Raw genomic sequence first — 14,759 nt, 5'->3', positions numbered from 1 at the left:
AGACCCTCCTTGCAAAAGCCCTAGAGCCCCTCGGCAGCCCCGGGAGGCCCCAGCTCAGGGCGAGGCGCCGACCCCCACAGCGAGCGGCACCCCAGGGGCCCGCGGCCGCCGCCGCGGGCCGGACCGGAGCAAGGGGGAACCCGCAGAGCCGCCAGCGGCTCCGAGAGGCGGCTGGATTGGGCGGGGGGAAGGAGCCGGCTGGCCCCGTCCCGGCTCGGTTCGACCCGGCCCGCTCCGCTTTGGCGCTCACCGGCTCCAGCCGCCTCCCTGCTCCATCCTCGTCCGGCGCCGGCGCCAGCCTCCCTCTCCGCTCGGCGCGGCGCTTCCGCCGCCCCTCCTTCCGCTTCCGCTTCCGGGCGCGGCGCAGGCGCAGGGCGGCGGTTGGAGGCGGCGGTTGGAGGCGGCGGTTGGAGGCGGCGGGAGCGGCGCGGGTGAGGAGCGGCGCCGAGGCGGGCGGCGCGGGCCGAGCGGGGAGGTCTGGGGGCCCAGGACGGGCCGGTTTGAAGCGAGCGTCTCTTGCGCGTGTTCCTAGGACTGCGAGGAGGGATCTCGCACCGTCTTCGCCGCGGGCCGCCCGGTAAAATGGTGGTTTTCACGTGCAACGCGTGTGGGGAGTCGGTGAAGAAAGCGCAGGTGGAAAAACATGTGAACATCTGCAGAAACTGCCAGTGCCTTTCCTGCATGGACTGCGGCAAGGATTTCTGGTGGGTAAACGGGGAAATAGTGGTTGTCGCGGGATAAACTTTTCGAGTGGTGAATTTGGATAAAACTTGTCAATTTTTGGTTAACCCTGATTTGAATTTGAAAGTACTTGTATTTATTTGTATGATTTCAAGGTTAATCATCCAAGTCTGAGCAGAGCTTCTGGGGTTTTCCTGCATTTGGCGAAAGGTGTGCAGCAAAATTAGCAGTTACTATTGTAGAACTGAAGTGAAAAGAAGCTTTTAGGGTCTTTCCTAATGGTATCTGGACATAGCAACTGCTGTTTATTCTACTGCTGCATAGGGTGAGGTTGAAAGTAGTGTTCAATGGTCTAAACATGGTGTTGGCTGCTCCAAACTCAAAGGAAAGCAGTGCTGTCACTTGCCTTTCAGAATGGGCATGTACAAATTAATTTCTGTAAGAAAGTGAGATTTTCCTGAAAAAGAACTGATAACTTCAGTAATTCATTTAAGAAAGATTAGGATCTGTGCTATGGTTTTTTTTGGAAGCACTTGCACATGGGTCAGAAAATATTCTAACTGTACTATTACAGTTCTAAGTATGTGTATTTCAGAATTAGGCTTTTACAAGCATTTTTTAGTCTGTGTAATTTTAAAATGTTTCTGTTAATGCAAGCAACAAAACACAAATATACACTATTATCTTATTTAAAGATAAGCAAATATTACACGTACCAACATGCAAAAGTTAAAGATTCAGAAGTAAAATGGTCAATTTTCTGGAGACGCAGATCTCCTCTTGCAGATCAGAAATTTCCACTGAAGGCTTTAGCGTGGCAGAAATGCAGCAGGTTTGTAAGCGCACGCTTCGGACATGTTGACTTTACTCATGTAAGTGTGCTGACAGCATTGAGGCTTAATCGTGCATGATGTCACCCATAACTTCAGTTTACTGATTACCTTAATGCTGCAGAGTTGGAGGGGAATTAAACATTTTGGTGAAGTACTGTTAAAAAAATCTCTTGTGTGCAGGGGTGATGATTACAAGGACCATGTGAAGTGCATAAGTGAAGACCAGAAATACGGCGGTAAAGATTTTGAAGCCAAAACTAACAAAGGAGATGCTAAACAGCAGGAGTGGATTCAGGTAACATTTGTAGCATACACAGGTTTAGCAAATAACTATTAATGCTAATTATTAAACACTTGAGAGGCTTTACCACATCAAACCAAAAATCCATTTTTCCCAATATTCATAACATTCCTTTGGCAATTCTTTAACTGTCTACTCATCCTGGTAAAAAACATACGTTGTATTTGTTTTGAATCTTCCTCCTACTAGTTCCATTTAATGTCTTGCATTAAAAAGAGGCATTTGTCATTGTCCAGCCTCTTTCTGGCATGTTTGCTTTTGTCAACCTCTGTCTCACATCCCTCCTGCCCTACCCCATCATCTCTGTTCTAGGCTCAGAAGTCCTATGCTGCTCACTTACTTGTCAGATATAAATTATATCTTTGGTCATCTGTGCCCCTTTCTGAAGTTTTATCAGTTCTCTTGTACCCCTTTTGAGATGAAGTTACCAGAACATAATTTTCAAGCTATGGATGGGTTTACCTTGTCATAATGGTCTTTATCCTTCTCTGTTCCTTTCCTAATGATCTCTGGCATTTCATCTTCAGTTTTTTTACTGCCGATCATGGTGTTGACGTTTTTGTGTAATTTGCCCAATGTCTTGCTTCTAAGCACCGCTTGTCAACTTCAATCCTGAAATTTTGGATGTGAATTTAGGATTATTTTTCCTATGCATGTCACCTTACATGGATTTTTGTATAATTTAATTCACCTTTCTATTCCCAAGTCATTCATTCTCATCAGATCTCTCTGAAACTCCGCGCAGTCCTCATCCCAAATAACTTCATATCATCAGGAAAAGTTTTCCACTGTCTTTTTTTGATCTTTTGTAAATTTTTTGGACAGTATAGACTGCAAGAAATCTTCACTGGAAGGACTATTTTCTCCCGCTTTTTCTGTCCTACCCTTTAACTATTTATTCCATGCAGGAGCCTACTCTTTTATGGCTGCTTAGTTTCCTTAAAAGATTTTGGGAAGGAAATCTCCAATATGTCTTTAGCTGCCCCTCCCACCTTAGATATAATTAGCTAGATTACCTTTATTCACAGATTTGTTGTCTTTTCAGAAAACAAATTTGTCAGGGCGCCTCTTTACAAAAGCACTACTGATATTTTTGAAGGAGATTGTATTTATTTAATGAACTTATTCATTGTAGTTTCTTCTGCTGCGCCTGGCAAAATTTCACAGCCTCTCAGAACCTGTTTTTATGACGGTTACTACCTTCTAGAATTCAGATAAGGTCTCACATGATGCTTCTTAAGGCTATCTCCTTCTTAAAGCATACTGGACAAAACATGTATGTTTAATCTTAAAAAATAATGTCAGAAAATAAGTAGGAAGTCCTGACATTCTAGCAATAAAGCTCTGTTGTCCTGGCCTCGCTTTTGTAGTGACGACACTGCAAATGGAGCAGGCCCTGAACTTTATAGGAGTAGGCCAGTGCATGTCAGCTCTGCTTTTTGGGAGGCTGGAGCTGACACTTAGTTCTTTTTCTGGAAGAAATATTTGTCACATGATATAAAAAGGAGGTAAAAACAAACTCCCCAAGCTTTGTAAGGAGAAATGCTTGAAAAGGCAAGGGAAGATTTTGGTGATCTTTTCAGGTCTTAGGGTGAACTACAAAGGGAACAATGTATTAGGTACATGTGTAGTGTTGCTAGTAAGTAGATATAACTTTGGAAATGCCATTGTCTGTGCTGTTTAATAGTGCATTTGACTGCATTTAGTATCTCCAGCAGAACTATCTGCTCTAAACTAAGAACACAATCAACTGGAGTACTGAGTTACGTGCACAGCCAGGGCATATGAATGATGCCACTAAAGTCAACAAGATCAGTGTCGTTGCTGAGACTGCAAGTTCTCTGATATGGATGCCATTTGAATGAGTTTTTAGCCTTCTGCACAGCTAGATGAGAGATTATTACAAAGCATCCTTGTCTAGGTAGCCTGGCGTTTAGATGAACTCTTCCAGTAGCAGACTATCAGAATTACAGGAAGGCTCTCCAGTGTCCAGTAGCTGCATTTTTAAGACAGGGGAAGCTCAGAGTACGTGAACTGTTTTTATTCCCCCCAGCAGCAGTGGTGATTTAAGTATCTCCATCACAAGGCCTGACCGGCCTCTTCTGTTGTTCTGGCACAAACAGCATGTGCCTGACTGTCTGGAGGGGCATTAATGGCAGATGAAGCTGGCAGGACTCTGTAAAGAAGGGTATTTCAAACAATGATCTCAAAGAGAGCTTGCTTTTCACAATTACCTTTGGAAATCTGCCAGTCAGTTGACAGTGTCTTTTCCTGTTAATAGTACTGTCCCTTTTAACAATACAAATTTTCCCTATTTGTTGAAATTACTGTTAGGTGTTAAAAATGTTTTTACCTAGGTTACAAGGTTATATATCAGAAAGCATTGGTGAGCAGTTGTCTTGCCTTCATTTAGTATATTTGCAAATATTTGTACAGGTAACTTTGAAACTTATGGGCTCTTATGATAAAGCTAAAGATGAGTATTTTCCTTATGCTTATTGTACGCTTTCAGCAGGGTATACGCTCTTTGGGTACTAGGTGATTTCTGTCCCAGGTGCTTCTGACTTGCATACCTTGCATATATTCTTTGACCTGCATCTTCCCTGATTAATTTTTTTTTCTTTATTCAGAAAATTCATGAAGTAATGAGGAAGCCAAACATTAGCCCTAAAGTGCGGAATATTTTAGAGCAAATGCGTGTCTTTGACAATATTCCAAGAAAAAAAGTAAAATTTCAGGTATGTTTTAAGAGAGATTTGTAGTGATCCATGCAGTGAACTTAAAAATAGACTTTCTTAGCAAGTGTCATACTCATTAATGTACTGTACAAACTGCTTGTTTTTGCCTTTTTTTTTTCCCTGCACAGAATTGGATGAAGAACAGCTTGAGAATCACTGACAGCACCTTGCAAGACCAAGTGTGGGATATTTTTTCTGAAGCAACCAGAAATGTAAGTGAGGTTAGAGGTACAAGATCTTATAAAAAGAATGCAGTCAGAAATGCTTAAGACCCTTTTAGTCTGCTTTTCAATTTGTTAGCAAAAACATTGTCTCTTGTTGTTACAGTGGACTGTTTTTCATTATTAGATGTTTCATTGTTATAGTGTAATATACCTAGACTAAACTACAAAATTGTGGAGCGTATTGTGTTGCAGTAGCTGTTCATACGAGCAGGTTATGATTAGGCATCGACACAGTGACAAGATTGTGCTAATCAAAAAGCTAATTTAACTTCATTCTATGCTAGTAGTACATAGGGAAAGGACAAAAATAATAGTGCTGTTGTTAATCTTTGGTTCCACTCTTTTACCACACACTAAGATGGAATAGAACAACCTATTTGCAAACTTTATTTGCCTCAAATTAACATATATCAGAGGAGATAATTAACAGCACCTAATTTAGCCAAACTTTTATAGTGTTAGTGGAAAGAGATGAGGTTCTCCAGTTTGTGGTGTAAATACTTCCCACTTCTGTGTCCAAATTCTGGATTTATGCTGACCTCTTTCTTGGCACCTACTTCCTTGCTATTTCAGAATTATCTTGGTAAGTTTTCTTAGGTTTGTTTTTATTATTTTATTAGATCTATTACTGCTTCCCTCTCTGTCGATGTAAAGACACTGCCTCTCGTCCCCCAGTGTCCCTTGAGGAAGAGGCCTGGCTTAGGCACACATCCCTTGCTAATTGCACTGAGTTTCAAATTTAATATATCGTTATAATATTAATATGGGGTTGCTACAAACTCAATAAAGCCATAAACAGCCAATTCTCAATTTGAACTGACTTCTTTTAATAAATCTTGAATCTGAACAATTATTTAAACACAGTTAAATGATTTAAATTTCCCATAGGCTCCAATATTCAATATATATCAACTTGCTCAGAAAATTTTCAATCCACTCTTAAGAGTATATAAATGCTTTGTAATACGTGGTTTGAAGTGTTGTATATACTGAAAAGCACAATTTTTAAATGTAATTTAATTCGAGAATACTGACATGAAAAATGTTAGTATTAAGTTGCTTAAATAACCAAATATTCTCTTTCCGAACAGCCACATTAACATTCAAATTTAAAAATTCAAATATAACTTGTAAGAAAAGTACAATTAGAAGTACCAGACATTACCCAATACCAGCCATATCCCAAAGCAGAAAATTGCAGAGCAAAACTAAGATTGTTGCTTGGATGCGGTATATATGAGAATGGCTGCTTTGATACACTATATTTTTGTCTGCATAAATCACAAAAAAAAGGTCTCTTCTTTAGCTGTATTTAGCAAATCCTTATTTAAAAAAATAGACATTTCTTTAATCTGCACATGCCCTATTGCTTGTATTCTGAAGTCATTCAGAGGGGTGTCTTTGCCTGCTAACTACAGCATTGTAGTTTAGAAAGTACTTAATGTTCTGTCTCACCTTATTCTTACTTTTTGGTACTCACCTAAATCTTTTGTTCCTGGAAATTCTGATGGGATGTTTAAACACAATGTGAATTGCAGAGTTAAATGTCTAACGAATTTTTTTAATGTATTGATATATAATGTAAGATGCATTGTGCTACAGTGAGAAACAAAATTTAAATGTAGCAAAAAATTATATCTGTTTTAAAATAACATTTCTCTTGTGATGTATAACTTAGGCTGTTAAGTTAGAAGACTCCTCAGCCATAATATGTATTGCTGTTTCCCACATACGTGGTGTTACTTTGTGTAACCTATTTGCTTCAATTGGGGATGTTAATATTATTCCTGAATGACATAGTAGAGAAAAGTAGTAGTCTAAAAGACCTGTAAAAATTGTAATAACCTGTCTTTTTAACAAAAGAATTCAAGTGATAAAAAACAAGACAAGCCACAACCAAATGAAGAAAGCCAGTCTGCAGAAAGTGGGAAAAAAACAAATGGAGAAGAAAATGGAATTACAGATGACAAAATTGAGAAGAAAAAAAATAAAAGAGAAAGGAAAGAAGAGAGACAAAAGAACAAAAAGAAGGAGAAAAAAGAACTGAAATTAGAAAACCAACTAGCAAGCTCAGAAGCAAAAAAGAATAAGAATAAAAAGTCAAAAAAAGGAAAGGAAAGTATGGGGAATGAATTTGAAATAAATGGAAATGGTCATCAAAGTGAAATGGAAGAAGAAACAAATGTAAAGAAACGCAAACGTAAACACGCAGAAGGTATTTTTCTTAAACATTATGCTTATTGTTTGTTTTCAATAGAAATTTTTGCAATGTCTTTAAAGCTCAGTAAGCTACAATAGATTATTTTTTAAGTAATACGTAAATTACACAGGCCTTTTTTGAGCACTATGGTTACACAGTCCTTTCCTTTTACAAAATCTGAACCTTTTAGCAAACAACCTATTACAAGAACAGGAACTTTTAAAGTCACATCTGGATTTTTCTCCTTTTTTTTAGTGTGTTTATTTTTACACTCTTTCATTGACAGAGGAACCTCATCTCACAACAAAGAAAATGAAAAATGAAAATGCTTCAGGAGACGTGGGAACAGAAGAAGACACCAATGCCAGTGAAGAAGGTGCAGGAACAGATAAAGGTATTCTTAAAGGGGGATTTTGGAGAGTTAATAGACCTATCAAATTATGTCATTATTATTTGGCAAAAAGCCTAAAGCAGTATATAAGTACACAGTTTTTACAGCAGGCCATGCAGTAAATTCTGCCACAGCCATAACATATACATATTTGCTCCATTCTACGCTGTGGCTATGCTGGTTGCTGAATTACTTCCCTCTTGTGTTGCTTCTGCTATGCTGGCTACCTTTGCAGGCCTGAGCCTCCTTGGGGAAGTTAGTGAGGTTAATGGCTGCCCTGTTAGTGATTTTCAGAAAGAGCCGACCTGCCTTTAGGCTGGAAACGTTCCGCTGGTGTAAGGTCAGCAAGACAGCAATAAACTCTCCTGGTAGCTGATTTGCTCCTAAAATTAGTAGGCTGAAAGTTAGTTCCCGCTAGAGAAGAAGACCTGGAAATACCAAATATTATTAATGCTGTTATGTGCCTACTTATGTTATAGGCAAATTTAACTGGAAGGGAACCATCAAAGCTGTTCTGAAACAGGCTCCAGACAACGAAATTTCGATCAAAAAGTTAAGAAAAAAGGTAAAGTATTACTTTTTTTAACCTACGCTGGTTTTAATTTTGTCTTTTTTTTTTTCCCCAATACATATCTTTGTAAAATCCTTTCATATATAACAAAAAATGACTATTATTTAACAGAACAGCAGTTGATAGTATGGCAACAGGGCATGTTCAGTGCTCACTGGAATTTAGAGGGAATTCAGTACAAGTTCCTTGTGCATTAATTGCATAGTAGATTCCTTGATAGTTTTAATTCAGTGAAATGAATGTATTGTTGCCTAAAATGGAAGCATCTTTGTTGATTCTAAACTGTACCTTTTTATTTGTATTTGCAGGTTATAGCTCAGTATTACGCAGTAGCTGGCGAACCTCATAAATCAGAAGAGGATATTCTAGTCATATTTAATAAGAAAGTCAGTAACAATCCCAAATTTAAAGTTTTAAAGGACAAAGTTAAGCTTCTGAAATAAGGGTTTTCTACCTTTTGTAGCTTTCATATTTTAGACTTGCAGACTGAGTCAAATTCTTCTGTCAGGTATGCAAACACTATGTTCACTGGTCTCAATTTAAATTGTTTGTGTATGTGAGAGCAGAATTTAACTTTCCTGGATTCCTCCTCTTTTTAAAAAAAAGTATCACAGAATATTTGGGAAGTGCTGCATATCTGTTTTCAGATATTTTTTGATTTTATGGAAAATGTCTATTTTTTTATACAACTTTTAAGAGGCAGTGAAAATAATTGCTGCCAACTGTATTAAAGTTCTTCCACTGATGGATATAATTTATAGGTAAGAATGTTTATTAAAGCTTGGGTTGTGTGGCATTTTTTGCAGAAACTATTGTAAGAGCAGATGCGATTTTCACGGTTAAAAACTCACCATGAAATAAGTGTTTTATGTTACTATGTTTATGTTATTAGAGATGGCATCACTGACGTCCCGTTTATGCACTGTAGCTTGTATATGCAGGCTTATATAACCTGTTAAATTTATACTGTAAAATAGATTATTAAATCTGTCTGTCAAGTTCATGTATGTAATTTTGGCCATTCAATGAAAATTTCCCTAGCAATGGAGCTAACTGTATATGTAAAGCTACTTTAAGGTTTTAATTAGTAATGCAGTTGAATTTGGTAAGTGATGTCACATGGACTAAAAATTGACAGGCTAAACAAATGGCTTTAAAACACCATCTTTAAATACCATAAATCTTGCCAGGTGTTTTCATGATTATATACAAGACTATCCATTCATTAAATCCACAAATTGCACTGTGGAGGAGACCATTATATTGCAGTCACAAAAACAATTATAAACAAAAGAATAAAACAAACACAGAAAACACAGAAGCGTATAAATAGGTAGCAAACAGTTGTGTGGATAAAGTTACTTGAATTTAGCAGTTTTTAACCAAACATAGAATCCTTCCAAGGAGGGGAGGTTTTATACCATGAATTGATCTCCTAATAGTGATTGAAACCCAGTGAAAATTTTTGCAAGTAGATGCTGTGGTGATAGGGAAAACTGCATCGTGGTTCCCAGAAACTACATTGGTATTCTCTTATAAAATCTCTCTGGTTAAAATATCTGAATTTATAGAAATATTGCATATATTAAAAGTATAAATGCAAAAACTTTAACTATCAGATACAGCAGGTTCAGTCTCTTAATATATATTTTTGTCTTGTTCATAATAAAAATTGCAATCAAAACCATCTAATTAAAATATTTTCACCAAGTGGTTGTTGTCACTTTATATGATTAAACCTTGTGATGTCAAATCAAGTGATTAAAATGTATTTATGTTCACAGAGAAACTTCTGAAAGTTGTTTTAACAAATGTCAAAGATTTTTTTAATTTAGTAAGGAACATATAAAAGTATGGTTTTGTCAGTAAAATTAAAATGAATACAGCTCTGCTGTTTTTTCCACTGTATTTGTTTTGCAACAACTATGTTACATTAAGGTCTTAAATGGGTGTTACAGTAATGATAGAATTTCATTTTTAAAATTTTTTTCATTATTATTCATTCCAAGTTATGCCAGTCCCCTGTATTGTTCATTATCCGTTTGCTCTGCTTTATAAGAAGCTAGAACATCATCTGCCGTGACGACAGCTGCTCCCTGTCCTCTTTTCTGCTGCTACAACGGTGGCTGCCTCCAACCTACTCCCCCTACCCCAGATTGCCAGATTAAGAGCTGAAGTCTCTGTCCTGCCCTTGCTTGAGTGCCAGGCCCACAGCCGGGTCTGTCTTGGTGCCTGGGGGCCACCGCTGTCCCCAGCTGCCTGGCTGCGAGCGTTGGTCCCACAGCTCGAGTCACCTCTGACCAGGCCTCTCCGTGCTGGGCTTTGGCCATACTGCAGTTTGGGAACTCCTGCACTGTTACCTGCACATTTGTTTTTTCCCTGTATTGACCTACATTGGTCTTGACCTACTCATGAATGCAGCTGTATCTGTTTTTTTTTTTTTTTTTTCCCCAAACTGCTAAAGGCATTTTATATTAAAAAAAATCACAACTAGTTGTAGTTTGTTGCAAGTTCACAGCTTAGGAGAAAAATTTACTGTTCAGGGAGAGCATTAGTGTTTTTCAGTACATTGTAAGTCAGTGTATTTTTCCTCCTAACTGATCCTGGAAGTATGCGATAAGCAAGAGAAGTCAATGCCACTAATTATAACACTGCATATCCCATGCTTTCTAGCAGGAAAAGCGCTTTTAAGCATTCTTAGTACAATCTTAAGATTTTGGAAATGCGAGAGGCCAGCAGTATCTATTTATGAGTGGACTTCTGATTGCATTGAAATAGCATATGTTTAATATGATTATTCAAGCATATAGGATATAAGCACAGCAGGATGCAATTTACAATGGTAATTTGGTGCAGCTGCTTCAACTTCACTCCGTAAGTTCATTAAACATTCTTATTTCACCCCAGCTTCAAGCTCAGGTGATTAATTTGACTGAGCAGCTCTTAAATTCTCCTTTGAGTGACAGTTGGGTCTATCACCTTCCAAAATAACAGGACTGACATCCGTACATGGCTGCAGTTGCAGAAGGAGTATCTACCTCTCACAGTAACAGAGGGTTTGCATATGCTGGTGCCATCCCTCCTTTTTTCCATCATCTGCGTCTATGATGGCAGGCTCTGTGGTTGATGCCCTTGGAAATTTAACTGACAACTTCTGTATTTGACCTTTTAAAGAAATCTTGCAGTGGCTACATGATGAGCCAGAAGTTCATCACCTGCAATTCAGGTTCTTGGCAGTGAAATCAGCTGGACAGGAAAGCTGGCAAGTGTCATCCCGCACACTGCTGAGCTCCTCTCCCAGTACAGGCCAAGTAGAGGATCTGTAAAAGGACTGTCATGACAGAAAACTAAGCAGGCCTTCATTTTAACACTTCCTCTGACAGAAGAGCCAGTACAGCAGAGTTTCCTTTAGCAGCATGCCATTGTACTGGGCTTCTGCAGCCACGGGAAGGTTTTAGCGCGTGAACAACTGCCTTCGTTTCCTGCAGCATTTCATCGTAAAGCCATTAAAATCACAGCCAAGTTACACTGTAGTTGAACTGTGGACCTGAGGAGAACCAGCAAAATGTAGCACAAGAGGATGCGACTTCATCCCATTATTAAATCAATAATGGGATTTTTGGGGGAGGTCTGGTTCTGTGATTGTAAGCACTTGTACCTCAGATATTACAATATTTTGGCAAATTTTAAAAACAGAAAACTGCTATCTATGAAGGATTTTCAGTGTGCGATATCTTAATTCATCATATTTGACTATTTACACAAAGTGGCCAAACTTCCCATATTCTTCAGGTAACTTTGTTTTCAGCTCTCCCATAACATTCCTGCACTTTCTACTCCGGTATCTTCCCAGATCTAACACACTTTTTCTTTGGATACACAGACTTTCTGTGCACTTCGGATAATATCAGTGTTAAATTTAAACCTAAGTGTTGGTGTTGGAACATAGAACAAACCAAAAAGCTGAAGACTTGCAGCCTGAACCTCCTGAAGTTATTTAGACCAGATGGTTTTAGAGCACCTTGACCTTTTCCAAGATTTGTTTCTATTTTACTGTACTATGTTTATGCATTTGGTACTGCCACGGCAGCGTGGCAGAATCATGTGGCTAAAAGACACTCATCTTTTGTTGTGATTTTCTCTCCAGAAACCAGCAGTAATATTCAGAATTACTGTTGTGTAGCTGCCATTTTGCATTCTGAGAAGAGAGCCCTCCAAACTTTGGCCTTTTTTTTTCTACTTTGGGCATTTTCTAATTTAAATGCATGAATTTATAACATTAAAGCTATTATTTTAATTTAGTTTGTAAAAATGCAAGTATTTATTATACTGACAAGAACTGGATATTTTTTACTTAAGTGCTTTAGTATTAAAATGTGTAATGCCTTAAGTTTTCTAACTATTTAAACATCCATTTAAACTTGTACTGTATGAAATTAAGTGAAACGTGAACACAAAATTAATTTTAGTAATTTTTTTAACAGCATTCACTTAGTGTTGTAACTACAGGAAATTTCTTTAATGTAACACGGACCAAGGTCCTGAAAAATGAATGAGAATGTTTGTATAAATTTTCATTTAGCACTTATGACAAACTGAAAAACTCTATTTTTTTATATAATTATTTATCACATAAATGATTTTATCACATATTTATCACATTTTATAATTATTATCACATGTTTTTGGTGACCCTGTGCATGCAGGGGGGTTGGACTAGGTGACCTCTAGAGGTCCCTTCCAACCTTAAGCATTCTATGATTCTGATTTAATTATTGTTACCTCTTTTTCCAGAAACTACATGTTGAACTTTCATCATTTTGTAGTAAGAACAATTACATTTTAATGTGTATTATGTATAGTAATAAACTGTTGAGAAACCATCAGATTATAACACAACGTTACAGAACGCTCCAGAACGTTCGTGCTAATTTTATACACAGCATAAGATATCTGCATTAAAAAAAATACTCCTTATTGCTGAAATTTTCCTTTCTAAAACAGTTCATTGGAAATTGACTGTGTGATGGGGGAAGCAATAAGTATTATAAATTAGAAAATAGTTTGAAAACAGTGGCTTTCTTAATAGGTATAGCATATGCATTTAAACAGGGAGTGAAATCCTGAAAAGAAAAAGGCTTCAAAGGATGGCTGCTCGTTTGTGTTCTCAGCCTCCGCTGCCGTGGTGCATTACAGCAGCTCATTCTTCTCTCTCCCAGAGAAAAACGATCCTCCCACCTGGTGCTATAGCCCAGTTACTTCAGTGCAGCGGAGTCAGACCCCGACACAAGCAGCGCTGATGACCAAAAGATACCGAGACCCAATATGTTATTCATTCGGAAACTTTTTAAGCTGTAACTCTCACCCTTATTAAGGAAATAAGAGAGCAAATATTAAACGTTTAGTGTAAGATAAGCAAAAAAGGCATATTGTTCTATACATTGAGCCGTATTCACAGGTTACCAGATATCTCAATCAATATATTCAACCTTCATCCCTTTCTTCTCACAGTCTAGCTTTCAAGAAAGAGCAGGAATAAGTCCTCTAAGTTTCTTTTCTGCTCTGTCGGCCAAGAAAAGCATATTATGTTTCCCCTTAGTACTTTTACAGGAAGTGTTATTTTCTATTGAATTTCACCTGGACCAGAGGAAATTGTAGTAGTAACTTTGCTTTGCACTTACTAGGATACAGTTGCTCTTGCACCTGTATCCTCCTGCTTTTACATTCTCACAAACTGCTGGAATGTCTTTTTGCTTAGATTGGCTTTTTTCTTCTTTGCAAAACTGCAGATCCACGGAGCAGAATCCTTTCTCAGTCATATCCTTTTTTATTTATCTCATCTTTTCTAATTTATTCTAGCAGACTTAGAAATGTCTGGTGTTCAGGTAGAGACTCTATATTTTGACCTTCTCATTAGCTCTTTTATATAGAAACTGCTTTTATTACTAAACTCCATAATACCTTTGAGTTTCAGCAGAAATAATATAACTGACTTCTTGCAGAAGTGCTCTTATAGTTCCTGAAATGACTTGGGAGTTTTTTGAAATCCTTACTGAGGCCTGATTGAAGGAGGTAATCTTAGTGATGAAGTTTACATTCGAACAACCTTGACATATGAGCAAAAACAGCTTAAAAATGGCAACTTTTAGAGAAAAATCTACCACATTTTTGTTGAAATGTTTTAGCAAAGACATGAAATTGTGATTTAGAGAACAAAGCCCCTCACCTTGGACAAGACTGTTGCCCCTTCACAAAGACGCTCATCCTCAGCGCTGCCCGGATGTGCCTACGTGCACGAGCCAGCTTGCTGCCTGTCCAGATTTCTTTCCGCACTTGTGAGAAGGAAAACTCAGTTACAAGTAGTGACCAGACAGCAGTGCTTATTTAATTTGCTTTCCAATGCAACCTGAATGGCAATTAGTATAAAGACACAAAAACTTTCTTCCAGAAAACAAAATCCCCCAGCCTGATCCTCCGTCATCATAAAGCTTTCATCCTACTATACTTTCCTATAAAATTTCTTGACTCGTCTTCAGAAGACATCCTAGAGCCAACACGGTGTGAGTAGGCACTGTTACCACACAGTGCTATGGATGGGAAAGGCTGGTGGTTTTGGTGGGTGAGCCCCAGAACCTGCTCCCAGACTTTTCTTTCTTAGCAATACAGCAAGTGCTCCACTAAGTGAAGCCAATACCTTGTGCCAGCTGTCTTCTCAGAATCCTAAATCAGTGGCTAATAGAAAAGCTCTTACTGAGCTTTGCAAACATCTCTTGTATTTGATGGCTTTTATAGATTTTTCCCCCCATCTATTCATTCTCCC

At 38.2% G+C, this 14,759-nt stretch overlaps 1 protein-coding gene across 1 annotated transcript; it reads left to right on the top strand.

The window, feature by feature from the left end:
• The first annotated feature begins 393 nt into the window (after nt 1–393).
• Nucleotides 394–8,711, top strand: LYAR (Ly1 antibody reactive). The gene is made up of 9 exons (XM_088539991.1): nt 394–431; nt 533–704; nt 1,695–1,809; nt 4,446–4,553; nt 4,682–4,765; nt 6,641–6,992; nt 7,264–7,371; nt 7,848–7,933; nt 8,248–8,711. Exons 2-9 carry the CDS (start codon nt 583–585, stop codon nt 8,380–8,382), a joined length of 1,110 nt encoding a protein of 369 aa, XP_088396117.1. The 5' UTR covers nt 394–431; nt 533–582; the 3' UTR covers nt 8,383–8,711.
• Nucleotides 8,712–14,759: the final 6,048 nt, after the last annotated feature.

The sequence above is a fragment of the Tinamus guttatus genome, unplaced genomic scaffold, assembly GCF_059628265.1.
Source record: "Tinamus guttatus ecotype Peru unplaced genomic scaffold, ASM5962826v1 Tinamus_guttatus_pri_ptg000052l, whole genome shotgun sequence".
Lineage (NCBI taxonomy): Eukaryota > Metazoa > Chordata > Aves > Tinamiformes > Tinamidae > Tinamus > Tinamus guttatus.
This window is presented reverse-complemented; position numbering and strand designations above follow the sequence as displayed.

What these genes read in the sequence shown, in the direction of transcription:
- LYAR (XM_088539991.1), top strand. Translation starts at nt 583, where the DNA reads ATGGTGGTTTTCACGTGCAACGCGTGTGGGGAGTCGGTGAAGAAAGCG. An exon ending in GAAAAAAAGTAAAATTTCAG is followed by an intron (nt 4,554 to 4,681) that starts GTATGTTTTAAG and finishes TTCCCTGCACAG; the next exon opens with AATTGGATGAAGAACAGCTT. An exon ending in TTTCTGAAGCAACCAGAAAT is followed by an intron (nt 4,766 to 6,640) that starts GTAAGTGAGGTT and finishes TTTTAACAAAAG; the next exon opens with AATTCAAGTGATAAAAAACA.